The 26,103-nt window shown below is 37.4% G+C and overlaps 2 protein-coding genes across 5 annotated transcripts in view; one reads left to right on the plus strand and one right to left on the minus strand.

Moving 5' to 3' along the window:
• The window catches only part of Trmt13 (tRNA methyltransferase 13 homolog (S. cerevisiae)), a 15,308-nt gene extending 15,087 nt beyond the window's left edge, over positions 1 to 221 (minus strand). For both annotated transcript variants that reach the window (XM_013031430.1, XM_013031429.1), the window contains exon 1: positions 20 to 221. In XM_013031430.1, the coding sequence (XP_012886884.1) occupies positions 20 to 169 (150 nt within the window). In that variant the 5' untranslated portion in view covers positions 170 to 221. The remainder of the gene's footprint in view (positions 1 to 19) is intronic.
• A 278-nt stretch (positions 222 to 499) lies between these two features.
• Sass6 (SAS-6 centriolar assembly protein) overlaps positions 500 to 26,103 on the plus strand; it is a 29,825-nt gene continuing 4,221 nt past the window's right edge. For 2 of the 3 annotated variants that reach the window (XM_013031392.1, XM_013031391.1), the window contains exons 1-14: positions 500 to 640; positions 7,067 to 7,127; positions 8,921 to 9,000; positions 9,407 to 9,511; positions 10,668 to 10,839; positions 11,385 to 11,450; positions 12,194 to 12,313; positions 12,997 to 13,188; positions 18,179 to 18,562; positions 18,639 to 18,818; positions 19,217 to 19,298; positions 20,622 to 20,758; positions 22,397 to 22,525; positions 25,276 to 25,358. In XM_013031392.1, coding sequence (XP_012886846.1) covers positions 576 to 640; positions 7,067 to 7,127; positions 8,921 to 9,000; positions 9,407 to 9,511; positions 10,668 to 10,839; positions 11,385 to 11,450; positions 12,194 to 12,313; positions 12,997 to 13,188; positions 18,179 to 18,562; positions 18,639 to 18,818; positions 19,217 to 19,298; positions 20,622 to 20,758; positions 22,397 to 22,525; positions 25,276 to 25,358 — 1,856 coding nt within the window. In that variant the 5' untranslated portion in view covers positions 500 to 575. The remainder of the gene's footprint in view (positions 641 to 7,066; positions 7,128 to 8,920; positions 9,001 to 9,406; positions 9,512 to 10,667; positions 10,840 to 11,384; positions 11,451 to 12,193; positions 12,314 to 12,996; positions 13,189 to 18,178; positions 18,563 to 18,638; positions 18,819 to 19,216; positions 19,299 to 20,621; positions 20,759 to 22,396; positions 22,526 to 25,275; positions 25,359 to 26,103) is intronic. The other variant, XM_013031393.1, reaches the window with a different exon arrangement.

Genomic DNA, 26,103 nt, shown 5'->3' on the forward strand with positions numbered 1-26,103 from the left:
CTCCCCCCTCCCGCCGGACCTCCGCGGCGCCGGCGTGCTCGCCGCAGAACCTCTTCCCCGCGGCCGCCACCATCCTGCAGAACCGCTTCTTCTTTTCCACGTAGTACCCGCATCTCCCCTCGGCTGGAAACCCAGCAGCGCACGGACTCGGCGGCGAGGCCGCCATCATCCACGTCCCGCCACGCCCGGGACGGTCAGCATCCGGCGGCCGGCGCAAAAAAAAAAAAGTTGTCTGTGTCCTGGGGAGTTCTCGTCCCTTCACAAAGATGGCGGATGCCGGTCTCCATCGGGCACTTTTCCCTCAACAAAGATGGCGGCACCGCGTCCCAACACGTCGGTCGATGCCCGGAAACAGCTCACCCATTCGAACCCCAAACCCGCCCTCCGTCGCAAAAACCGGAAGTGGCTGATGGTGGCTGCGAGGTCCAAACTTCCTTCGTCTCCCCCACCCTTCGCCCCCCCTGTTTCTCGCTCCTCCTCCGCGGAGCTAAGCGCCAAACTCAAACTCTGTCCGGAGCCGGACGTCTCCTCGGCGCGTTTGGAGGCCTAGGCCTGTGGACCGGCCGAGGTCTGCGATGAGCCAAGTTCTGTTCCAGCAAATCGTCCCCTTGCAGGTGAAATGCAAAGACTGCGAGGAGAGGTGAGGTCCGCGGCGCTCGCTGCCCGCGGCTGGCGGTTGGGGTCGCGCCGGCGGTGAAGATGGCGGCTGGGGACCGTGGGGCGGGGCCGGGGCCGGGGCACTGGCAGGGCCCGGGTGGCCGCCGCTGGCACCGACCGGCCGCTGCAGGGGGGACGCTGGGAGGGGAAATGGGCAGCCTCGGTGACCCAGCCTCGCTCCTTGTTATTATTATTATTAATTATTATTATTATTAATCATCATCATCACTAGTAATGAAGGCCCTGGAGCTTGAACTCAGAGCCTGCTTGCTGTCCCTGAGCTGCTGTGCTCAAGCCTGGCGCTCGATCGCCTGAGCCACAGCTCCGCTTCCGGCTTTTTGGGGTGGTCCTTTGGCAATCAGTCTCAACGACTTTCTTGCCCGGGCTGGCATCGAACCGCGATCCTCCGATGCCAGCCTCGGGAGCGCAAGCCTGAGCCCCCTTGGCGCCCCCGTGGCCACTGTTGACAGGAATTTCGTTGGTGCAATACTGTCCGCTCGTAAACACTCGCCGTTGGACACTTACTTTGGGGATGTGATGGTTTTCGTGGTAATACTAGAGCTTAAGTAGGATTGGTGTTAAAGCAGGTGATCCGTTTGTACAGCCGCCCCCAGTTCGACCATGCACTCGCCGTCTCTTAGCGTCTGTGTTCCTTCTTGTGTACAGTTGACATAACGTAGTTGTCAGTAGGATCAAGTGTGAAAATACATACAATAAAAGACAGATTGTGTAGCCTGGCCCCAATGGCTTTAGTGGTAGAGTGACGTCTAAGCCAGTGGTCTTGACTTCAAACCCCAGTATGTCCAAGACAAAAAGTAAAACTCAAAGGTGTAGGAAGGTCGCATAACAAAATTGATTTACTGAGTTGTCAGTAAACTATAATATGTGATCCCAGAACTTGACTCCCATGGATATAGATTTGTGGGTTAGTTTAAGTAGTTGGCTTTGTGTTGTTGTTGTTGTTTGTTTTTGTTTTCATTTGGGGGACTCAGCCCAGGGCTTTGCATATGTTGAATTCCACCTCTGCAGTTTCTCCTGCTCCTACATGCCGTTCATTGTGGTAGCACTAACCACATATGCTATTGAACATTTGATGGGGGGGCGCTAATCCAGATTGGGTTGCTATAAATGCAAAATAAAATTAACACTGATTTTAAAGATATTCTATGAAATAAAAGTGTAAAATCTCAATAAGTTTAATGTTGGTTATACATTAAAATGGCAAGATTTTGGGTCTATTACGTTAAATAGGATATATAACTAAATTAATTTATTAACTTCTAATTTTTTATTGTTATTATAAAGGTGATGTACAGAGGGTTACCGTTTCATAAATGAGGTGATGAGTACATTTCCTTTTGGATGATGGATGTCACCCCTTCCTTCACTCTCTCCCTTCCATCCTTGCCCACAAATTGTAAAGTTCAAATTCTGGGCCCTTAGCCTTTTCACTCAGGGCTGGCACTTTACCACTTGAGCCACAGCTCCACTTCTGGCTTTTTGGTGAATTAGAGATGAGTGTCACAGACTTTTCCTGCCCTGAGAACTTCAAAGTTTGATCCTTAGATCTCAGCCTCTTGAGTAGGTATGAACTATCAGCACTTGCACCCTGCCTTCTTTTTATTCTTTCATACCTTTGGGATACTAGTATTTCTTCACTTATAGCAGGGGTCAGCAGAGCCCTTAAGGCCAGATGGCCCACTATTTGTAGATGAAGTTTTATTACCAAATTGTTGTGGCTGTTTTTGCAGAATTGAATAATTGTACTATACTGTTTTTTGAGGGCATAAAGGTCAAGATGTAGCTCATTGTCTCCATAGTATGGCACGTGTTCATTTCAACACTGAAGAGAGAGACAGAGAAAGTGTGAAAGAGACGTGTTAGCCAAAAAAAGCCTAAATGACTTACTCTGTTGTCCTTTACAGTAGAACCATTTGCTGACCCCTGACATATAGAAAGAATAACCTAAACTCTTTTTTTTTTTTTGTCAGTCATGGGGCTTGAACTCTGGGCCTGAGCGCTGTCCCTCAGCTCTTCAGCTCAAGGCTAGCACTCTACCACTTGAGCAACAGCGCCACTTCCAGTTGTCTGGTGGTTTATTGGAGATAAGAATTTCACGGACTTTCCTGCCCGGGCTGGCTTTGAACCGAGATCCTCAGATCTCAGCCTCCTGAGTAGCTAGGATTACAGGAGTGGGCCACCGGCACCCTGCTCCTAAACTCTTTAGTAAGTGTTCCAGGCCTGTTCAGCCCAACAAATATTTGCAAATGCCTACTATGTGCCAGGAGCTGTCCGTGGTGCTCAGGAGATGAATTTCTCTTCTGTACCCGCCTCCATACCAGACAGACTAACACATAACCATTGTGCTTATCATGGGACTCACATTTTAATTGAGGAAAGAAAAACATTTCTCCTGGAACTCGGTGCTGGGGCTCACACCTGTAATCCTAGCTACTCAGGAGGTTGAGATCTGAGGATCACAGTTCAGAGTCAGACTTGCAGAAAAGTCCAGGGGACTCTTACCTCCAGTTAACCACCAGAAAACAGGAAGTGGTGCTGTGTCTCAGAGTGGTAAAGTGCTAGCTTTGAGGGAAAAAGCTCAGAGACAGCACCCAGACCCTGAGTTCAAGCCCCACAACCAAAAAAATAAAATAAAATAAAATTTCCCCTGGAGAAGCAGCATGGTACAAATTAAGAGTTCAAGTTCTGGAACTAGATTGTTTTGGTTTAAATCTCGTTTCAAACTGTTACTTAGTTGTCCATCTTATACCATTTATTTATTATTTATTTACTTTTTTTGGAGGGGCAGAAGGTTGGTGTTGGGGGTTGCACACATTAAGCACATACTCTACTATTTACGTAAACCACCTAAACCTGCTTATATGATTTTTTAAAAACTTTTTTACATCTTTTAAAAATTATTTTAATTTATAATAACTACCTATTTCATAGAATCATTGGGGTTGATAGGAGTTAATTCACACAGGACAATACATAAGGCATTACTTTTTCTTTCATAACTTCAAGGTATATCTTAAATCCCTTCACTATAAGGATCTTTCAAAGTTGCCTAATTTGAAATTACCTCTATCCATTTATTAGCTAGCATGATATAGGCAAGAAATTTGATTCCTAATATATGCCTCAGGTTCCTCCTCTGTTAAGAGTGATAATATTTACTCAAGATGATTGTTGTTAGCTAAGGTGAAATACAGGTATCACAGGCTCTCAGTAGGCATTAATAACCTTCCTTTCCTTCTCTTGAATCCCTGAAATAAAATCAGAAGCATATCTAGGGAAAAGTCATTTAATCTAACCTCATCTGGACCATGTTTGTTTGTGTTTGTATCCCTAGCACCCACATAGTACCTGCCTTAAAGTAGCTTTTATTTGTCTCAGCTACTGGGTGACAGCAGCAGGCTTGAATCCAGTTCTGCTAATGATGGGTGGTAAAGATGTTCTTTGTTTAAAACAACATCTATCCAAATCTAACTGTCCCAGTGAATATTATGCAGATTTATGTAGTGTTCAAAGTGGTATGCTTACTGAAATGAGTAGTAGTATTTTTATTAGAGATTTTATTTCTTTACATTGCTTTATTATGTCATGAACCTTTATAATGGAGCAAATAAGATTTGTAGTTGAAGATAGTATATTCCCTGGAAGCTCAGATTTTTCTACAGATTTCGGGGGGAGTATTTTGGACTAGACATGTGGAACATATTTGATTTTTAAGCTTAATTTTAATTTTCTCCCTCACATTAATATATTAGGCATTTCAAATATATGCAGTATGATTGGTTGATGGTTATAGCAATATAACTTTCAGATTTATGTAACCAGATTGAATTTTTTAAACAAATTTTTGAAGTATGGAAGGACTCCAAAACTGTGAAGCATAAAAAACTAGGTGTCAAGTACAGTATCATGCCACTATGGTGATTCATGTTAAAAACAGCACTAAAACAAAACAGTGTAGAGCAAAAAAGATCTGCACAAGCCATCAAATTGAATTTATTCATTTCTACAAGTTAGGAAGTTAAGGTGGTGGTGGTTTGTTTTTTTTCCCCGAAGAAAGCTTAAGTGGAATTGGAGCAGTATTCTAATCTGTTTCATATAAGTTTTTCAGATACAAAAAAAAGAAAAGAAAAGAAATAATACATTGTTTTAAAAATAATTCTTCATGGACTGGGGGTATAATTCAGTGGGAGAGCCTTTGCCTAGTATGAATGAAACCTTGGGTTTCATCCCCTGTGCCATAAAACAGAGACAGAAAACCTTTCCTATCTTTGTGGTGTAGACTAATGCTGCTCTTCCTTTTCAGGTAATAGATTCAAGTTGTGGAATGTTTATCTGTCTCCTGTCAACTAACATTGTACACCCAATTCTTTGTTCAATAAGAAATTTAACTAAATGACACATTTTATTTATTTTTTATATAAAACTTTTACTGTATGTAGACAATAACCATTATTTGTTTCGGCAAGGTAATACCTCACTGGTGTTACAGGATGTGTTTCTCATCACCAATGAAGCAAGTTCCATTTTTGCAGCAGTAGATATTGACATCCCTTTAGTTGGAGTTGATATCTGGACTGAACTTAATCCTATAAGTATAAGTAATATACATCATGTTCTCTCAACCTTTTTTCATTTTTTTAACATTTATTATTATCTTTAGTTGTACAAAGAGGTTCCCAGTCTACAAAACAGTATGTGAATACAAGGTGTCTGACAATATTATCACCTGTAAATGACACATTTTAAAGTAATATAATCACAAGTCTAAACGTTAAAAAAGATTGATGCAGTTTGAATCTTGGTCAGTTGTTTCCAAGTTACTCCTTTGTCAGTCTAGATTATTTCTGTGGACAGAAGGAGTAGAATATGGCAATGTTAAAAGTCAAATCTTTAGAAGAATAACTTAAAAATGAACAAGCTTGAATTTCTTCCCCTGTATGTCATAAGAAGCCATTATTATTGAACCTAGCAGAAGAATTTGAGAACCACTCATTGTTAATGTTTTTAAATTAAATTTTCCTTTTTTAATTTTTATTTATTTATTTTTTGGTCCGGTTGTGGGGCCTGAACTCTGGGCCTGAGCACTGTCCCTCAGCTCTTCAGCTCAAGGCTAGTGCCCTACCACTTGAGCCACAGCGCCACTTCCGGCTTTTTTCTTTTTGCTTATGTGGTGCTGAGGAATGGAACCCAGGACCTCAGGCATGCAAGGCAAGAGGTCTACCACTGAGCCAACTTCCCAGCACGGAATTTTTCTTTTTTAAAAAATTTAAACATCTTCCTACAACTTGATTAATGTTTATGGTTAGTGTGTGTGTGTGTGTGTGTGTGTGTGTGTGTGTGTGTGTGTGTGTGTGTTCAGTATTGGATTCTCTGTAAGATATAATATGAAATATTCTGGTTGTGTCATTTCAGACCTAATCTAGGATAAGATAGGTAATAATACATTTGCTGACAGTTTTCTTGCATAGAAAATATATCAAGCAGATTTAGCTTTTAGATCTGAAAGAAATTAAGTATATAAAAGAGTAGAGATTGTTATTTTCTTGATTCTGTATAGTCTAAATGTTGTAATATTCACATTTAAAATTTTTAGAATGGATGGGCTGGGAAGGTGGCTCAGTGGTAAAGTGCTTGCCTTGCATGCATGAGGCCCTGGGTTCAATTCGTCAGCACCACATAAGCAGAAAAAGTCGGAAGTGGTGTCTGTGGCTCAAGTGGTAGATTGCTAGCCTTGAGCTGAAGAGCTGAAGGACAGTGCCCAGGCCAAGAGTTCAGGCCCCACGGCCAACAACAACAAAATAAAATAAAATTTTTAGAATGGAATCTTTCATTAACTCAATTTGATCACTTGAAATGTAAATTTATTTATTTTTTGCCAGTCCTGGGCTTAAACTCAGGGCCTGGTTACTGCCCTGAGTTTCTTTTGCTCAAGGCTAGCACTGTACCACTTGAGCCACAGTTACACTTCCTGCTTTTTCTGTTCATGTGGTACTGAGGAATCGAACCTAGCGCTTCATGCATACTAGGGAAGCACTCTACCACTAAGCCACATTCCCAGCCCCAAAATGTAAATTTTTTTAATGTAAAAAAAAAGTAATGTAAATTGATGGTTTGTCTTTCAGTAGATATGATTTTAGAATCAGGGCAGTAAAATATACTACAATAATACTAAGCACTTCCTCAACTGTTTATCTTATTTAATTCTCATAACCTCCCTATTTTATACTTAAGAAAAGTTTAGTCTTCCATTAAAAACTACAAGGTTATTTGCTAGAACAGCTTGAACTTCAAATCTATGTGCTTTCTAAAAATCTATTGTTGTTAGAGAATGTGGCTTAATAAGGCTGAAAATTTTGTTTCTGAGACTTGGACATGTCTTTTCATCTAGGAGAGTGAGTGTGAGAGTGAGCATTGAGCTGCAATCAGTTTCTAATCCAGTTCATAGAAAGGTTGGTATTTCCTTTTTTAAAATATGATCATTTCTGTAGATGTTAAGAAATTTTGTTTGCATTCACCTTGTTTTCTAGTATTGAGTTATTTTGTAATTGTTGTGGTATAGGATGGTAAAAATCTACTGGGACAGCTAAAAATAATTACACCAAGTATTTCTAAATCATATAAGAAGAATGAACAATTAAGAGTTATAGTCTCCTTAGGTTTACTCAGAGCCTGTAGAAGTTGCTAGTCTGTATGGATACTTTGAAGAATTGGCATTTCATGATATGAATGGGAGAAAACAATAAAGTACTCTGCGGAAATATATTTGAATCTTTTACTTAACTTTTTAGAGTTCCGTGTGTCTTTCAAAAGTATGTATCATTGAGCAGAGGATAGAGACCAGAGAGTTAACTATTTGTTCGTTTAAGTGTTTTTAAAGTTAGCTTACACTAGTTAGTTGTGCATGGTGGAGATTCTATTCCTTTCCTTTGTATTGCCCTTCCGTCACGTTCGTCCTTATTCACCTTCTGTTCTCCCACGCCCTCTGGCTGATACCTGCCCCAACACAACCTGTTTCACTTTTTTATCATCCAATTTTTATTTTTTTAAAGTGTGTGTACATTGCACGAGGAGTTTCAATTTTTTAAAAAAAATAGCATCTTAAAGTGAATTTCAAGAAGTGCCTACATAGAAGCTACTTAAGAGTATGGTATTCTGAGACCGAGCCAATACCCAAATTGCTATTTTTTTTTTTTTGTGGGGTGGAGAGTATATACTACATTCTTATTTTGTTCATTTTCTAGCTCTACTAATAAATGGCTTACACTTTTCTAGTTCCTCAGTAGTTCTGAGTAGATTTTATTTCAAACTTGTTCTTAATCTGAATACTTAGTGGGGTTTTTGTGTGTGTTTTTGTTATTGTTGTTTTTGTTTATTGTTTTGTCAGTCATAGGGCCTGAACTCTGGGCCTGGGTGCTGTCCCTCAGTTCTTCAGCTCAAGGCTACCACTCTACCATTTGAGCTACCGCGCCACTTCTGGCTTTTTCTGCTTATGTGGTGCTGAGGAATCGAACCCAGGGCTTTATACATGCAAGACAAGCACTCTACCACTGAGCCACCTTCCCAGCTCTGAATACTTAGTTTTATTAGTTCTCCTAAGCCCAGTTTTCCTTGTAGCAGTGGTCTCTGAAGTTTATAATTTCAGTGCACTTTTCTGTTGGCTTTTTAGCTGCTGTGATGATTTGTCACACTGTAAAATTAACAACCTGGAGAGTGGTCTTTATTAAAGGAACCAGCATCATCAAAAATGAAAACAGATGGGTCTCTCTGTCAGTAACCACCTGGAGTAGGAGAGCATATGCCCTTATGGGAAGCCCTGGCAACCTGTCACCTGATCCTCTTTTGCCTCAGACAAAAGCTCCTTCTTTTGTTAGGTGGATAGTTGTCAGCTTTGCTGAATTTCCTGCTTTGAAATGCCAGACTAGTTAATTGAAGGGAGACTGAAAATATAATTGTTCTGTGGTAAGGAATATTTGGTGTGGTCTAAATGACCCAAGACTTCTGATAGAATATTCCTAAACTTTGAAATCTTTCATAGTTTTTAATTAATTTCTATAAATTCCTTATGGTTGTCACAGAGCAGGAGTGTCTTTCTCTAAGATTTCAAGTCTCTAAAGACTAATAAAAAAAAAAAACAGACAGAGACGAAAGCTGTAGTGGAGTACAGCTGTGATGTTTGATGTTATTGGGATATTTTTCAAGAAGGAAATCTGAAAATACTTTTAAAAAAAACCCTTTCTTTTAGGATTTAGTTATTCGACTGACTGATGATACAGATCCATTTTTCCTTTATAATCTTGTTATATCTGAAGATGATTTTCAAAGGTAACTAAACATGGCGGGGGCAGGGCTGGTCTTATACTTAATCTGGGGAACATTTCTTAAATTTTATGAATATATTGGTACTTTTTTTGATGTACATTTTCTAGCCATGCACTATTTATTTAAATCATGCCAATTAACTTATTCTGGGAGTAATGAACAATTTGTTCTATAGTTATTTACCATGTCCCTGAAAAATATTTCATAGATTATTAGATTTCTATTAAAACAGTGTAGAAGTTTGAAATTATAGCTACATTTCTTGATGTATTTTCTCCTATTAAATAAATTCTATAAACATAATATAGTTTTCATAAATGGTGTTCAGGAACTATAGAACCTTTGAAGGTATTAATTGTAAGATAGTAATTCAATTTCTAAAACAAATCTTTGTTTTTGTTTTTTTTAGTTTAAAATTCCAACAAGGTCTTCTGGTAGACTTCTTAGCTTTCCCACAAAAGTTTATAGATCTCCTTCAGCAATGTACTCAAGAACATGCCAAAGAAATTCCAAGGTACGTTCCATGAGGTTGGGACATTATTAAACTTCTTTTTCCAAGATAGACCCTCTTTGAAAGACAAGTTGATGGAATGATATTTTCCATGTAATAAGTACCTATTTACGTTCAAAACTGCAGTGAAGGCTCTTTTAAATCTCATGTTTTTAGGAAGCCTTGATTAAAATCAGGAATGGTAAAATAATGCAGTGTAGCTCAAGTGTATAGCACTTGTCTAGCGAGTACAAGATCCTGTGTTGAGTATAGAAAAAAAAAAGGAAAAAAGAAATATTTGCTCCTTTATTTTTGTTTTGACATAGCCACTAAAGTTATTGAAATACCTAAGAGTATTTGTTTTTATAATGAACCTGGAAGAAGAGAATAAGATTATTCTTGTATATAGATATTCATATTCAGGTGGTGTTAAGGCTTGATCCTTGTAAAGGTTACCATCAAGATAGAAATCTTGCTTGGGATGTGTAAGGCCCTGGGTTCTATCCTTAGTACTTGAAAACAACCAACCAACCAAAACAAAAATAATTTTAAAAAACCAGAAAAGTTTATAATCACCCTTTTATTAATTTCCTCAACTGATGATTGTTATATGAAACAGATATTTCACCAGAGGTTTTTCTAAAGATGTCATTTTTTTAGGTTATTAGATGTAATTCTTTTATTTATTTTTTAAAATTTTTTTTAAATTTAATTTAATTTAATTTGTGAACATACTGTACAGAGGGGTTACAATTGCATGGGCAGGATAATGTGTACATTTCTTACCAAGCATTGCAGCCTCCTCCTTTGTTAATTCTTTTAAAAAATTATTTTATTATTTGTTTTGTATTAAAGATCATACAGAAAAGGATAAATGTTTAATTTCTATAATTTGCTAATTTTCAGAATAAGGGGCTAGTATTCTTGTCACTATTGTAGTAATGCATTTTTGTTTTTGTTTTTTACTGTTTTCTCTTCTGTCTTGCTGAACTTAAGAGTTTTACTTTGTTTCAATTCCCCATCACTGACTTGTCATGTTCTTCACCAGGGGAATCCTTTCATATTAGCCCCTATAAATTCTGTTTCCTCCCTCTAATGGTCTTTCCAAATAGAGGAGCTCATGATTTAAAAGCAGAGTTTGACTGTCTTGAGTTTATTACCATGTGACTTCTTTTCAAAGGTTTTTGCTGCAGTTAGTTTCTCCAGCAGCTATTTTGGATAACTCACCTGTATTTTTAAATGTGGTAGAGACAAATCCTTTTAAACATCTTACACACCTGTCACTTAAACTCTTACCTGGAAATGATGTAGAGATAAAGAAGTTTCTAGCATGCTGTTTGAAATGTAGCAAGGTAAGATTTTAAATTTAAGCTATTCTTTTAAACTTGTTATCAGAATGCTTTGATACATCATTGAAGAATTACATTGGCATTATTTCTTATATAAAAATGCTGTATTACTTTTCATTTAGTTAATGTAGAAATGTAGAACTGGACTGGCAATTAAGAAACTTAGATTCCAGGTTTTTTCTAGTTTCTATGACCTTAGGTACTAAGCTCTTACACCATAATTTCATCATTTGGGAATATTTACCCTATACAGCCCATCTGAAAATATGTTAGATATCTACATTAGATTATGACACAGGAAACATGGTATTGCCACTTGAACCTTTGGGTTATATTGCCATTAAATGCTGTATATAAGTGCATCTGAAATGGTAATGGTGCATAGACCATCTGACAATTTTGCTAAAATGCAACTTCTGATTTGAAAGCTCTGAGATACTGCAAGCTTTTAGAATGATACTGATACTTTATTTTGCTGCACTTTGAGTAGCTTGGCTACTGATGGTTGAATTAAATTGTAAACTCCATAATATTGTTTCTATAAATAGGAAGAAAAATTATCATTGACACAATCATTAGACGATGTTACTAGGCAACTGAACTCAACACAAAAGGTAATTGATAGTTCATTTGTTTTTGTAAGTCATCCAGACACTGGTTCTGAATTGCTTCTTGAATTAAATCTAAGCATTTACGTATTTTCTTTCAAACTATGCTACCATTAAATTTCCTCATCTTTTTGCCATCTACCAGTTAACTCTTAATCTGATGCTCTCTTTTAGATGTTTAATTCCATGCAAACATTTTATCAATTTATGACACATTTTCTCTAAATCTTTTATTAAGTAACATTAACATTCTTTCTCCTTTTTTTCTTTTATTCATTTCATTCCTCTGGCTTAAAATGGCTTTTCACTTCTTATAAAAGTTCCCATCTATTGGGCACCAGTGGCTCATGCCTGTAATCCTAGCTACTCAGGTGGTTTAGATCTGAGGATCATGATCAAAGCCAGCCCAGTCAGGAAAGTTTATCCCCAAAAACTACCCAGAAAAAGCTGGAAATGGCACTGTGTCTCAAGTAGTAGAGTGAGAGTGCTCACGCTCTGAGGTCAAGTCTCAGGATCAGCATACACACAAAGAAAAGGTAGTTTAAGCTTATCTGTTTTAGCTAAAAAATTGTTTATATACAGATCTTGATTACCTCAAATAAAAAAAATTGTACAGACAAAGGATTTGGGTATGAATTGAAAAGCTGTATAATTTCGTTTTCTTTAATATTCTTGGAAGTATTGCTGTGTTCTAATCAAAAGTGTAACGTACTCAGGAGATGATCTTAATATCCTGTACTGAACTCTAGACATTGTCAGAAAAAATACAAGAATTAGAGAAGTTACGGAATGAATGGGCCTCACACACAGCGTCATTGACAAATAAGCATTCTCAGGAACTGACAAATGAAAAGGAAAAAGCCTTACAGGTAAGCCAACTTAGTTAAAGGTAACTGGAAAAGTATTTTTTTTATTGCTCTTGGTCATTTTATTAGCCAGAAAAGGAGTAAATACAAATTGTAACATTTTCAAACATAGGGAATTATGTAAACTAAAAGTTAAAAGTTTGTTTTCCAAAGTCTTACTAAAAGATAGAATCTTGTGGCCCCCACCTATAATCCTAGCTACTTAGTTTGAAGCCAGCCCAGGCAGAAAAGACTCTTATCTTCAGTAAACTATTCAGAATAAGCCTGAACCTTAAACACATATTTGTATGTATGCATATGTGTGTGTGTGTGTTGTGCCCGTGCGGGGCGCGCACTGTTAAAAACAGAAACAGTATAATGTTTCAGCAAAACTTAAAGTTTTAAGTATTTGTTTTTTTTTTAGACACAAATAGTTTCATACTAAATATACTGTATTTTGCTTAGGCTTTTCTGTTTTTAATTGTATATTCTTCTGTTAAAGTATTCCCTTAACTTGAAGACCATTACATGTGAGTTTAAGAGAAGTGGATCATGGTGTTTAGTTTACTTTTAGTTTTCTTCTTTTCTCCTTCATAAATCTATAATTGTAAATAGACCTTTTGAAAACAGGAACATCTATAAATGATAAAGAAATTGTGATTTTTTTCTCTGATATTTCCTATTTGTTTTTGACTTTTCTATAACAGGCACAGGTTCAATATCAACAGCAGCATGAACAGCAGAAAAAAGATTTAGAAATCCTCCATCAACAAAACATCCACCAGCTACAGAGCAGATTATCTGACTTAGAAGCAGCTAATAAAGAGTTAACTGAAAGGAAATATAAAGGAGACTCTACTGTTAGAGAACTTAAAGCAAAGCTTTCTGCTGTTGAAGAGGTATTAAATATTGACTTTTCTTGCTATCCTAATTTGAAAAGGATGTTTTAGTTTGGTCACTTTATTTAAATTTCTTTGATTACACATGTGGGTGGTCTTCTGAATGCTCTGCAAAGATCTCTTGAGCTAATAGAATAATCATTTCAGAAATTGCAAAGAAAATCAAGATTATGATTGGCAAACTGAACTTTTTTTTTTTTGCTTTTTTGTCGGTCGTGGGGCTTGAACTCTGGGCCTGGGCGCTGTCCCTCAGCTCTTCAGCTCAAGGCAAGCGCTCTACCACTTGAGCTACGGCGCCACTTCTGGTTTTCTGGTGGTTTATTGGAGATAGGAGTCTCACGGTCTCTCCTGCCCGGGTTGGCTTTGAACGGCAATCCTCAGATCTCAGCCTCCTGAGTAGCTAGGATTACAGGTGTGAGCCACCAGCGCCCGGCTAAACTGAACATTTTTAATTAGCCTCTTGAGTAGTTTATGGACACAAATCTCAGGGTTTTAGTGTATTTTTAGTATTAACCCAGTGTTTATAGCTTATATCTCAGAAGGTACTCTGTTAATAATTATCTCTTTCAGTCTATACAGCATACCAAACTAGTATTCAGTAAAATAGTGTTACTACTAGATAATAATAGATAGTATTTGCTGAGCCTTTGCTATGTGGTAGGCATTGTATAAGTGCTTACAAAGATTAATTCCATTCTTGTAGCAATGCTTTAAGGTAGGTATTGTTACCTCTCATTACAGATGATGCCACTAAGATGCAGAAAGATTAATTTGCCTAAGGTCACATAGGCAGTAATTAGAAGCTTGCAGATTGGAACCCATCTTTTATTTGCCTGTCGTTGTTCTTTGAAGCACCAGAAAAAGTTGTACTTCCATTCATTTATTTTTGCGGAACTGGGGTTTACCCAGGATGTAGTGGGCTGCAGAAGGGCTTGACAGTATCTTGGCAGTATTTATACAGCCCATGAAACCATTTGGTACATGACAGTTCTGACCCTGTGCTTTTACTTGGCTCTTCTTTGGCTCTCGTTGGTTCTCTGCGGCCTGTTTGCCTATATCAATCATTTTGTATGGATTTGAGTGACATTATAAATATCCAATGACCTTGGCAGAAAAGGTTCCCCAATCAGGTAGCATGTGCTGGGCAAGTACTGCACACTGTGCTGTGCCCTAATGCATCAAAGAAGCGTAACACCCTTGCTGTGGCACAGCACATGGCGATGCTCTGACGTTGATAACAGTTTCCTATCTAGCATTAGTGTCCTGTTACTATTTATTTGGGCTTGTGGAGACAGTCTCCAAGGTAGACCAGGCTGTTCTCAACCTTGTGACTCCCCCTGCTTTGACCACCTCCAAAATGTTGGAATTATAGACATGTGTCACGATAGCAGCTCTTAGACATTATCCTATTAACCACGTAAAGATAATTGTAGATTTTCGATTTAGTTCTTTGTTATCCAGATTGGCCTCAAATTCCTGATCTCTGTCTTAGGCAGTAGCTGGAACTATTAGGTGTGTACCACTCTGTCTGTTGTAGGTTTTTTTTTTTAACGTATCATATTTAAGAAGAAAGATTGGCTGGGCTTATTGGTTCACAATCCCAACTACTTGGAAGGTGAAGTTAGGAAGATTAGGCTAGAGACCACTCTGGCAAAAAAAGCTTGAGAAGGCCCTATCTGAAAGCCAGGCATGATAGCGCTGTCTTGTAATCTCAGCTATGTGGAGGTATAGTGGGATGAATGAAGTAAACTGGTAGACTCAGACAGATATGTGAGACCCTATCTGAAAATAGGTCTACTCTATTACTATATGCAATTATATAAGGACTAGACAATTTATATAAGGACTTTTGTGAAGAGTAAATAAAATCATTTATATAGTATGTTTTATGTTGTTTTTTGAAACATGGTCTTGCTAGGTAGCCCAGTCTGGTCAGACAAACTGAGCAGTTTTAGTCATTTTTTGAGAAAAAAAATTTGTACATATAAGGTCAGAAAAATCTTAACTATAGATCATGGTTCCCCCCTTGGCTACTCTTAGACTCATTTAGAAAGATAGAAAATTATTTTTATAAGTTTAGTTGAATTCATAAATCAAGATTGTTTCACTTGGTGTGATTAATTAGTAATATGTTTTATCACTGCAATCCAAATTTATAATTTACATACACTGTTAGAAAGACCTTCATGTCTTTTAAAAAATGTCTGTCTTAGGTACTTATGATTAGTAAAGACTGGTTTTGTTTTTAGATTTGGTCTGGTTTTATGCCACCCAGGATGGCGTTGAATTAGCAGTCTCTGTCTCAGACTGTGGCTGTGGGCCATCAACCCTAGCTTTAAGGATATTTAACAATTTTAATTCTTATTTACTTTCTCCTTCTATAGGGGGTGGGGAGTGGCATCTAGGAACTTGAACTCAGTCTGAGCTTTTGTCCTCTAGGCTAGCACTCTACCACTTGAGTCAAAGCTTCACTAGAAAATTTTTGATGGTTGTTTTGAGATAAGAACTTTCCTGTTGGGGCTGGGAAGGTGGCACAGTGGTTGAGTGCTTGCCTTGCATGCGTGAGGCCCTGGGTTCGATTCCTCAGCACCATATACACAGAAAAAGCTGGAAGTGGGTTCTGTGGCTCAAGTGGTAGAGCGCTAGCCTTGAGCTGGAGAGCTCGGAATAGTGCCCAGGCCCAGAGTTCAAGCTCCACGACTAGCAAAAAAAAAAAAACTTTCCTGCGCAGTCTGGCTTTGAATTGTAGTCCTCAGATCTTAGCCTCCTGAGTTGTTAGGATTGCAGGGGTGAACCATCATTTAAAAAAAAAAAATAGGATGGTGCTGGGAAGGTGGCACAGTGGTAGAGCACTTGCCTTGCATGCATGAGGCCCTGGGTTCAGTTCCTCAGCACCACATAAGCAGAAAAAGTAAAAAAGCCAGAAGTGGTGCTATGGCTCAAGTGGTAGAGCGCTAGCCTTGAGCTGAAGAGCTGAGGGACAGTGCCCAGGCCCAGAGTTCAGGCCCCACGACCAGCCCCCCCCCCAAAAAAATAGTTTTTTTTTTTCTTTGTTGTTTTGTCTTTTTGTTTCGCTTGTTTATCTGTCTTTGGGAGGGAAAGGAGGTGGTAACGGAACTGGAGGACAAAGGGTGAACAAATGCAGCGGTAATGCTCACTAGACACTAGGTTGAAAATGAACTGTACAACTTGTGGGTGGGCATAGGAAGGAAAAACTGGGAGAGAGCCAGGAAGGGGTGACATCCAAAAAGAAATGTTACTCATTACTTACATAACTGTAACCTTTTTGTACATCACCTCTATAATAATAGAAAAATAAATATTAAGAAAACCTTATAAAATGAAGATACAGAGAGAATAGAATATATTTTCAGAATAAAAGAACATTCTCCCACAAACTTATTAAATTCTTTTTAAAGTAAAAAAAAAGTATTTGGGTTTGATTTTGCACACTGTTTCTGTAGCAATCTAAAGAATAAAAAAGATCTTTCAGGGCTCTGGGAGGGCGGGAGAATTTCTTCCCTCATATTCTTCAACTTATTTTTTTTAACTTAGTCATAAATTTACTCCCTTTAATTTTTCCCTTTTTCTTTTTTTAATCTTTTTTTTTAAAGAGTAACACTGCAGAATATATCAGTAACTGCAGACCTGCTTCACTTGGTCATTTGATGTTCAAGTTCCCCTGTCTTCCCATTCTTGCCTTGCTTCTATTTCAGGGAACTCAAAGATTCATCTTTGAAATAACTCAAAGATTCATCTTTGAGTTTTAAAAGTAAAATAGGTTTCTGACCTTATCTGTGCCAGTGGATTTCAGAAGCCACAGTACCAGGTAACAATAAATCATCCATCATTGGAGGGTCTGAAGTGGTCAGTGAATCCATGGTGGCTGTAGCATTGTTGAGATGTTGACCAATTGAAATACAATATTAGTGTGCATTATAATGAACAATCTGCTCCAGCATTGCAATGGAGCTGGAAGCAGGAATCAATAGTCACAGAGAAACTTTTCAAGTGCTGTGAGGACACAGGATTCAGATTATTTGTCCATGGTATTTCTTCTGACCAGTTGTACCCATTGTCCAGCAGGTACTAAAGTTGTGGTGAATAACAAAGATCACCCCAATCTTGGGTTTCCGAGGTCATTGTTAGGGATTGCATACTCCTTTTTGTCATCACCTTTGAGGCAATGCTACTCAGTGTGGGATTTGGATTTTCGCTTTGAAAGGTTGGTTGATTTCAGCCAAGGATGATGATGTAGTTTCAAAAGCATCCTTGGAGAAATGGTAAAAATGGTTCAGCAACTTCTTTCCAATACTCCTTGGGAAAGATTATTTAAAATGGTCGCCTTCTCAGCAAAATCCATGAAGAACCCCAAGGTAGGAGCAGGATACTTTCATTGAAGGAAATTTAAGAAGCCTAGGATAAGTTCCAAGTTAAAGGATTGGAAACACCTAGACATTAAACTTTCACTCAGGTGCTGATAAGAGATGTACTAGTGCCAGGTGCCCATGGCTCACACCTGCAATCCTAGCTACTCAGGAGGCTGAAATCTGAGGATTGTGATTCAAAGCCAGCCCGGGCAGGAAAGTCCATGGGACTCTTATCTCCAATTAACCACCAGAAAATCAGAAGTGGCCCTGTGGCTCAAGTGTTAGAGCGCTAGCCTTGAGCTGAAGAGCTCAGGGACAGTGCCCAGGCCCAGAGTTCAAGCCCCACATCTGACAAAAAAAAGAAAAGATATACTAGCAAAACCAAACCATAGCTGCTTTCAGATACGTGTAGATTATCTCCTCCTGCCTTTTCGGCAAAATCTAGAACTGTAACAGCAGAGCAGAATGCTTTCAATCAATGTTGACTCAAAGGTTCCATGACTGCAAGTAATTTCTGTCACTCCTACCCAACATTTTTTATATTTTAAATACCTTAATTATTATAAGTGTACAATCTTGGGTAATTTTTTCATAATGTCTATTTTCTTTTTTTCTCATAGGAGCTGCAACGAACTAAGCAAGAAGTTCTCTCTTTGCGAAGAGAGAATTCTACCCTAGATGCTGAATGCCATGAAAAAGAAAAGCATATTAATCAGCTGCAAACAAAAGTGGCAGTTTTAGAGCAGGAAATCAAGGATAAAGACCAACTTGTTTTAAGAACAAAAGAGGCATTTGATACAATGCAGGAACAAAAGGTCTTAAATTTTTTTCTAAATAAATCAGTGACTACATTGCAAGTTGTTTCCCTAAACAAACACAAATATGCAAATTATTCATGTCTTTTTAAAAATCAGGTGGCCTTAGAAGAAAGTGGTGAGAAAAATCAGGTACAGCTGGGAAAACTTGAAGCTACAATCAAATCACTGTCAACAGAACTTCTGAAGGTTTGTTTAAAAATTTAATAGAATATTAGTATTTCAGTGTATTACATAGAGATACACATATTAAGCTCTTTTATAGGCAAATGAGATTATTAAGAAGTTACAAGGGGATCTGAAAACTCTAATGGGTAAGTTGAAACTGAAGAATACAGTTACTATTCAGCAAGAAAAACTCTTGGCTGAGAAGGAGGAAAAATTACAAAAGGAACAGAAGGAATTACAAGATGTTGGACAATCTCTCCGAGTTAAAGAGCAAGAGGTAGTTAATATTTCAGTTTTTTGTGTAGATTATTGTGTATATAGAGTGTAGCAGAATTCTTCATGTGTTTTTAAAATTTCTAGTTTTTTACATTAGACAATAGGTTTGTCTTTTTTAAATGAAGTGTTTTAAAATAAAACAACTCGTTTGACAGAGGTAATAATTCTGTTTTGGTTTGGAAAGTTAAATATGATTTAAACATTGATTACTGACATATGTATAGGAGTATGAAATATACATATACCTAAATATTACATTGTGGGAATAATTACATTAATTATTTTAAATTATCATTTAATAACAGGAGTAATCACTTATTAAGTAGTAGTAATACATTCCTTCAGTTTTTATTTTAGCCTTTATTTTCTTTGACTTATTCTGAGGATTCTATATTTCAGGTATGCAAATTACAAGAACAATTAGAAGCTACAGTTCAAAAACTTGAAGAAAGTAAGCAGCTTTTAAAAAATAATGAAAAATGTAAGTATGTTATATTTTTTAGAATGAGGTTTATAGTTTATTCTCAACCTAAAAATCTTATTTGAATTCATACAAGTTTAGGTAAATCAAGGTATTTTCATGTATAAATAAGTATGCTGTCTTAAGTTCAGTAAATTATATCATCTGCCCTTTAAGACTTATCACTATAAAGGAAATTATCATACATTAGTAATCTAAACTGAACAGTGTTGAAAATATTGACTACAATTTATAAGTTACACTTTTAACATCTTGTTAGTTCCTGTAACTGAATATTAGACACAAATGTGAAACTTTAAACTATAACAGACCAAAGTTTAAATCATGACTTCTATAGCCATTCTGGATATATTAACTTAGAAAAGTTGTCAAATTATCTTATTTTGTTCACAAAAGTATGTTTCATACTTTGGTGGGTCTTGTCCTAGGACTGTGTTCACAGTAAAAGAACTTGTAAACATTTAATAAAGAAATGACACTTTCCTTGCAATCTTAAAAATAGATAAACTGTAGATAGGTAAACTGTAACATATTGTTCTAGAGCAAAAATATATTCTGCTGAGATGATAGAGTAATGTGTCTTGCTAAAATAAAAATATTTAATTATAAAATCTAGACAAACCTATGTTATAACTGAAAACGTATAAAAACTTAAAACCCAAGTTAAATAAAACTCCAGACTAAAAAACTACCAGAAGGCTGGGAAGGTGGCTCAGTGGTAGAGCGCTTGCCTTGCATGCATGAGGCCCTGGGTTCGATTCCTCAGCATCACATAAGCAAAAAGAAAAAAGCTGGAAGTGGCACTGTGGCTCAAGTGGTAGAGCGCTAGCCTTGAGCTGAAGAGCTGAGGGACAGCACCTAGGCCCAGAGTTCAGGCCCCATGACCGGACCCAAAAAAAAAAAAAAACACTACCAGGCACTAGTGGCTCATGCCTATAATCTTAGCTATTCTGGAAGCTGAGACCTGGAGGATCTTGGTTTGAAGCCAGCTGGGGCAAAAAAGTCTGTTAGACATCATCTCCAATTAACCAGCAAAATGCCAAGACTAGAGGCTTGGCTCAAATGGTAAAGCCATGAATAAGAGCTCCAGATCATTTATTTCAAGTCCCGGTACCAAGATGGCACGTAGGGACTAATCCTACCACTTGGAAGGCTAAGATAAGATTATAAGGTTAAGGCCAGCCTAGGCGACTTAGCATAGTGAGACTCTATTTCAGAAATCAAAGGGGAAAAAAGTAAGTATAATTTTAAAATGCTTAAAATTATTAGAAAAATGAAAGCAGTGAAATAAATTTTACTTTGTTTCTTATTCTCTTATTTAAGTAATCACATGGTTAAATAAAGAGCTAAATGAAAATCAGCTCGTGAGAAAGCCAGATGTATCAGGACCTTCCACCACTCCATCTGCGCATGCCAGCAGCAGCACACTCAGAAGTGGAATTTCCCCTAATGTGAATGTGGTAAGATTTAAGCTAAAAATGTGAAGGATGCTAGTCAATTTTCTATAATGAAAGCAAAGATTGCTTTGAAGCTTAATAATACTAATACCGACTGAAGTTCTACACTTACTTAGCACTGAAGCCCTTGGTAGTGGGTCATGGGCATATTTGATTTTAACAAAAAGTCTCCTTTTCAAGGGCACACTGCTTTACAACATTTTTCATTGTGTTGAAATTTGTACTCTAGTAGTGTCAAATAGGCTGAAGAAAATAGAAAAGCATTGAATATTTTTAAAAATGATTTTCAAGATTCAGGGTTTAGATTCAAGGTTGGAATTATAATGGAAAAGCCCTAAGCTGAAATCCATCAGCAAAATTACAAAGAAGGGAATTAAGCTCTGGTAGCATGTTCTGTTGGCTCTAGAAACAGAACGAAACTAAGACAGATGCTTTCTAGTTTCCATAATGAGATCGTTTGCTTTTTACTTACAAGGAATAGGAGAAATAGGAAAGGAAGTTCTTGCTGATTGTGGTAGGTAGGATATGTCTGTAATTCCAGCTAGTTGGGACTCAGAGACAGGAGGCCAAACTGAAAACGGTTTGGCCTTGAGGGCACAATTCAATTGGTAGAATGCTTGTTTGAGGCCCTGAGTTCAATTCCTCACTACCACAATCACAAGAGCAACCAAGAACAGCTCTTTATACCTAGACGTGGCGTGCTATTGTCAGCTGGTGCTAGGAATTTGACTGGTACACAAAGGGAAGTCCTGGGTTCTTCTGTTAAAAATAAGGGATACTTTTGGCTATCAGGAATTGTAGAGGTAAAATTCAACTTCCTAATTGAATTTTTTCCCCTTTGGTTGTAGGGCTTGAACTCAGGGCCTGGGTGATGTTGTTGAGCATTTTTGCTTAAGGCTAGTGCTCTACCAACTTTAGCCACGACTCCACTTCGAGTCTTCTGGTGGTTAACTGGTGATAAGAGTCTCATGGACTTTTCTTACCAGGCTGGCTTGGAACTGTGATCCTCAAATCTCAGCCTTCTGAGTAGCTAGGGTTACAGATGTGAGCCACCGGTGCCCAGCCCTAACTAAATTTTTAATCTATTTCAGTAAGCAGTAATACAGGCTAAACTCAAAAAAGAAAAAGAAACACTTGATGCTGAATTACAAACTTGAAAAAAATGGCTAGACTCAACTGACTGATATAACTATCTGTGTGGAGGATGTGTTGTGCAACTGCTGGTATATGCAATTACATCTCAAGATTTATGTTTCAAGGGGTTGGAAGCGTGGTTCAATTGGTAGAGAGCTAGCCAATGAGTGAAAGTGCCACAAGTATTGAGTTCAAGCTCAGTCTTGGATCAAAAGAAAAGAAAAGACTCATGTTTCAAATCAACTTTTTATGACTCTGGTTATTGTGATGTTGCGCTCTACCACTTGAGCCACAGCGCCACTTCCGGCTTTTTTTTTCTGCTTATGTGGTACTGAGGAATCGAACCCAGGGCCTCATGCATGCAAGGCAAGTGCTCTATCACTGAGCCACCTTCCCAGCCCCGAGAGATACTGCTCTTAACTATTACTAGCATGTGTTTTTGCTAATGGAACAACAAATGCTATTTTGAATTATGTCTCATTCTTATTTTTGTGTTTGAATTTTTAGGTTGATAGTAGACTGAATTATCCTGGCTGTGGTATTGGTTATCCTGTCTCCTCTGCATTTGCATTCCAGAATACCTTCCCTCATCCCATAGCTACCAAAAACACCATCCACCCAGTTTCAGGACCAAAGGTAGCCAAATCAACAAATTGTGGAAGAATGTAGAAACTTCCTAGTATATATTTTTTACCCTTTCAAAGTTCATTTATTGTCTGACTAATGGGTAGTGTATTAGATGAGTAAGTTACTAAATATCTAGTATATAATATTGTAAGAAATAGATGCGTTTCTTTAGTCACTGCAGTTCATAAAAATCTAGGTATTAGTCTGCCTAAACTTCTTATTTCTCCTCTTCTCTTCCATTTTTATTCACTCTTCTATTTCAATCTGCAAATCTAGGATTACTGATAAAATAATACTCTTGTATTACATGTGGTAAGATATTTGGATTTTATTGCCACAACTTAAAGGTCTGTCTCCCAGGTTTATAGCAAATTCTCAAATAGGTTTTTATTCTTCTTTTTTTCTTTCTTAGTGGTATTGTGTTTAGAACCCAAGGCCTTGAACATGCTAGGCAGGCAAGCATTCTAATACTTAATAGTTTTTTTTGTATATAGTAAGGTATATCATTTTGCTATCTATTTTCTGTATGTCTCATCTATTCTTTATCACTTGTTTTTGCCTTCCTTCTTTCCAATTAATTGTGCATTTTATTTTGTTAGAAAACAAATACCTGGATTGTACTTTCTTTGTGTTTTCTTAGGCTTATAACACATTTTTGTCTTAGCATAAACTGTTCAAATATACTACTTCCTATATATAACAAAAACCTTAAAATAATATATATATAAAATAATAGTATAAAAATATACTTCCATTTTCTTCCATATATATATATAATATATATATAAAATATATATATAAAATAATAGTATAAAAAATATACTTCCATTTTCTCTCTCTGCCTTATACTTACACTGTTCACCCTGTTCATACCTTTCTTCCAGGTATGACTTACATTGTCCTACTTACTGCCATTTCTAGTTGTTTTGGACAGTTTATAAATTATGTACAATATTAATTTCTGGATTTTCTTATTTTTATTTAGAGTAGCACCTTGTGCTTTACCTTGTGAGGATTCTTCTTTCTCTTTAGCTTTACTAGAGTACATGTAAAGTACGTTCTACTCAAGGAATATTTCAGCCCCGTTACATGTTCTGTGGATCACCTTGTGCTTTACCTTGTGAGGATTCTTCTTTCTCTTTAGCTTTACTAGAGTACATGTAAAGTACTTTCTACTCAAGGAATAGTTCAATCTTGTTACAAAGGTGTGCCCTTGCAAGGGCTTTTTACGAAAGTCTTTGTCTCTCTGCTTTTGAATCTTGGAAATTGTTCACATGTCCTCCTCATGTGACTAACTCAGCTGGCTCTACTAATGATAAAGATCAAAAGTAGGCAAGAAAAGACCACTTGAAAGAAGCCTTTTATTGGGGGAGTCTATATTGTAACACCAAGCCAGCAGCACAGGAGGGTGTGTCCAGTCTAGCTCAAGAAGAATAGCCAGCTGACAGTCACAAGAGGAGGACATGGTAGGGTGATGGCAGTAGTAAAGGTAACACAGCAGAGACAGGAAGGCTCAGGAGTACCAGAGAGCAACAGGAGTGCAAACAACCAGGAGAAACTGCAGGCCCTTGTCACAAGCCTTAAGCAACAAAGTCCCACAGACCCCAGGACTCTTCAGGACCACTAACACTTGCAGCACTGCCTGCTGCTGCAGCTCACTGCTGCTGGAAGCCAAGCATTTACAATAGCTACCAAGTGGCATTGTCTCTATTGGTCAAATCCCTGAGCAATAATCCTCCAATCTAAGTGACTCGAGCCACAAGTCTCCCAGCAGTAGGTCCCAGGTGTCACAGCTTGGAGCTTTAAGCCTCTGGGTGTGGTGGTCCATCCCCTGGGCCTTAAGGGCCAGCACGGAAACACTGATTTCTCTACCACTATTCCTGTCCTGGTAGAAGAAAACCTCTGATTGGTAACTCATCTCCCTCAACTGTAATATTGATCTCCATCTAGCAATTGTTCTGCACCACTGTTAGGAAAACATCTCCAGTTCAAAAGCTAACTGTTGAAAGTTTCCTGTGTCTCAGGGACTGAGTCCTATACTGTGTATGTTCAGTCTGGGAATATGCTTTTAATTTGTTCTACCCAGTTGCCTGGTTGTTTATAATCTATTTGTATATAAAGCTATAATGTAAACTTTAATACAGAACTAGAATTTTTCCTTAATGTTAATAGCCAAGTACAGAGCTATATATCTTCCTAATTTATATAGTATTAAACTAATGTTTGTCTATTTTATTATGACATGTACTAAAAATGGATAGTCATTTTCTCATACCTTCTTTATATGAAAGTAGTCATTTTGCTTGATATGCTGGTAAAGTGATTTGTGTTTATAGATTTTTAAAATAGGATCCATTTATACCTTCCTAGTAAAAAAAGACTTACTGCTTTCAATAAAGTATGTTAGGTGCTGATATTTAATTGTGCATAGATAAATAAATTTGTTTTAAAACCCAAACTCAAAGATCTAGCATTCTTAACTAAAAGAGAAAATTATAGTCTTCGAAAGGGAATTCTCAGAATGCATGAGGTGAATACATTATTGTGGTAGTGGATACTTGTTTGAATGTGTTGGTGTTTGGACAGGAATTTTGTTTAATAAGAAATAGGATTCTTTCTATGAAGTCTCAGTAGAAGATGCTTGTGGTGTAAAATGTAGGCAAAAATCTCTATTTTTAGGATCTAGATTTAATGGAATGAAAATATAACCTCCTGTCTCTGTTCCACTTCAGTTAGATGAGGCGTTTTCTTCTTCACAGGTTCAGTTTAACTTGCAGTTTACAAAACCAGATGCTCAGTCAGGAACAACTAGTACCATGCCTGGCTCCACAGATAAGGAAAAGTAAGTATTTATTGACATAAAATTTAATGTTGGTAGTTTGTTAGTCATAATGAAGAATTCTTACCAGTACTTGAAAGGAGTTGTGTCTCTATTTGCGATATTGTAGGATGAAAACTTAAGTCTGAATTGCTTTTAGCTATAAAAAAGTGGTTTCATGTATGTATTTTTAAACTATGGGATCCCTTTAGAAATACAGTAAGTTTTATCATGAGAGTTTCTCTTACATAGCTAGAGGCTTCGCTTTGTAGTGTTTCTTGGGTGCCTAGATAGACGTCCATCTCTCTCTCACCGATTTATATAGTAAATACGAGTAGAAAAGGCTTGTAAAATTGTTCTCTAGATACTACAAAATTTAATGCCAATTTGTGACTTTTATTCCACCTGTTCAGAGTCTTAAGTTTTTATTTTGTTTTTAAATTTTGATTTTTTTTTATGCTGATCCTGGGCTTAAATTCAATCTGGGTGCTGTCTCTGAGCGTTTTTCTCCCAACTAGTGTCCTAACACTTGGTCTACAGCCTAATTTCTGGCTAAGCATCTCATTATGGCTTTAAATCTTAATTCTCCTGAGCAACTGGGTTAAAGGTGTAAGACACCATTACCCAGCAAGAATATTTATTTATTGTAAAGTTAGTTAAGTTAGTGTCTGTGACTAATCAATCCATCCCTCGTTGGGGGGTCTTCAAGTTTAATTTAAATCTTTATTCACTTTAAATTCAATGGTCTTAAGCCCTTCCTGCTAACACT

Source organism: Dipodomys ordii, unplaced genomic scaffold (genome assembly GCF_000151885.1).
Source record: "Dipodomys ordii isolate 6190 unplaced genomic scaffold, Dord_2.0 Scaffold139, whole genome shotgun sequence".
Taxonomy (NCBI): Eukaryota; Metazoa; Chordata; class Mammalia; order Rodentia; family Heteromyidae; genus Dipodomys; species Dipodomys ordii.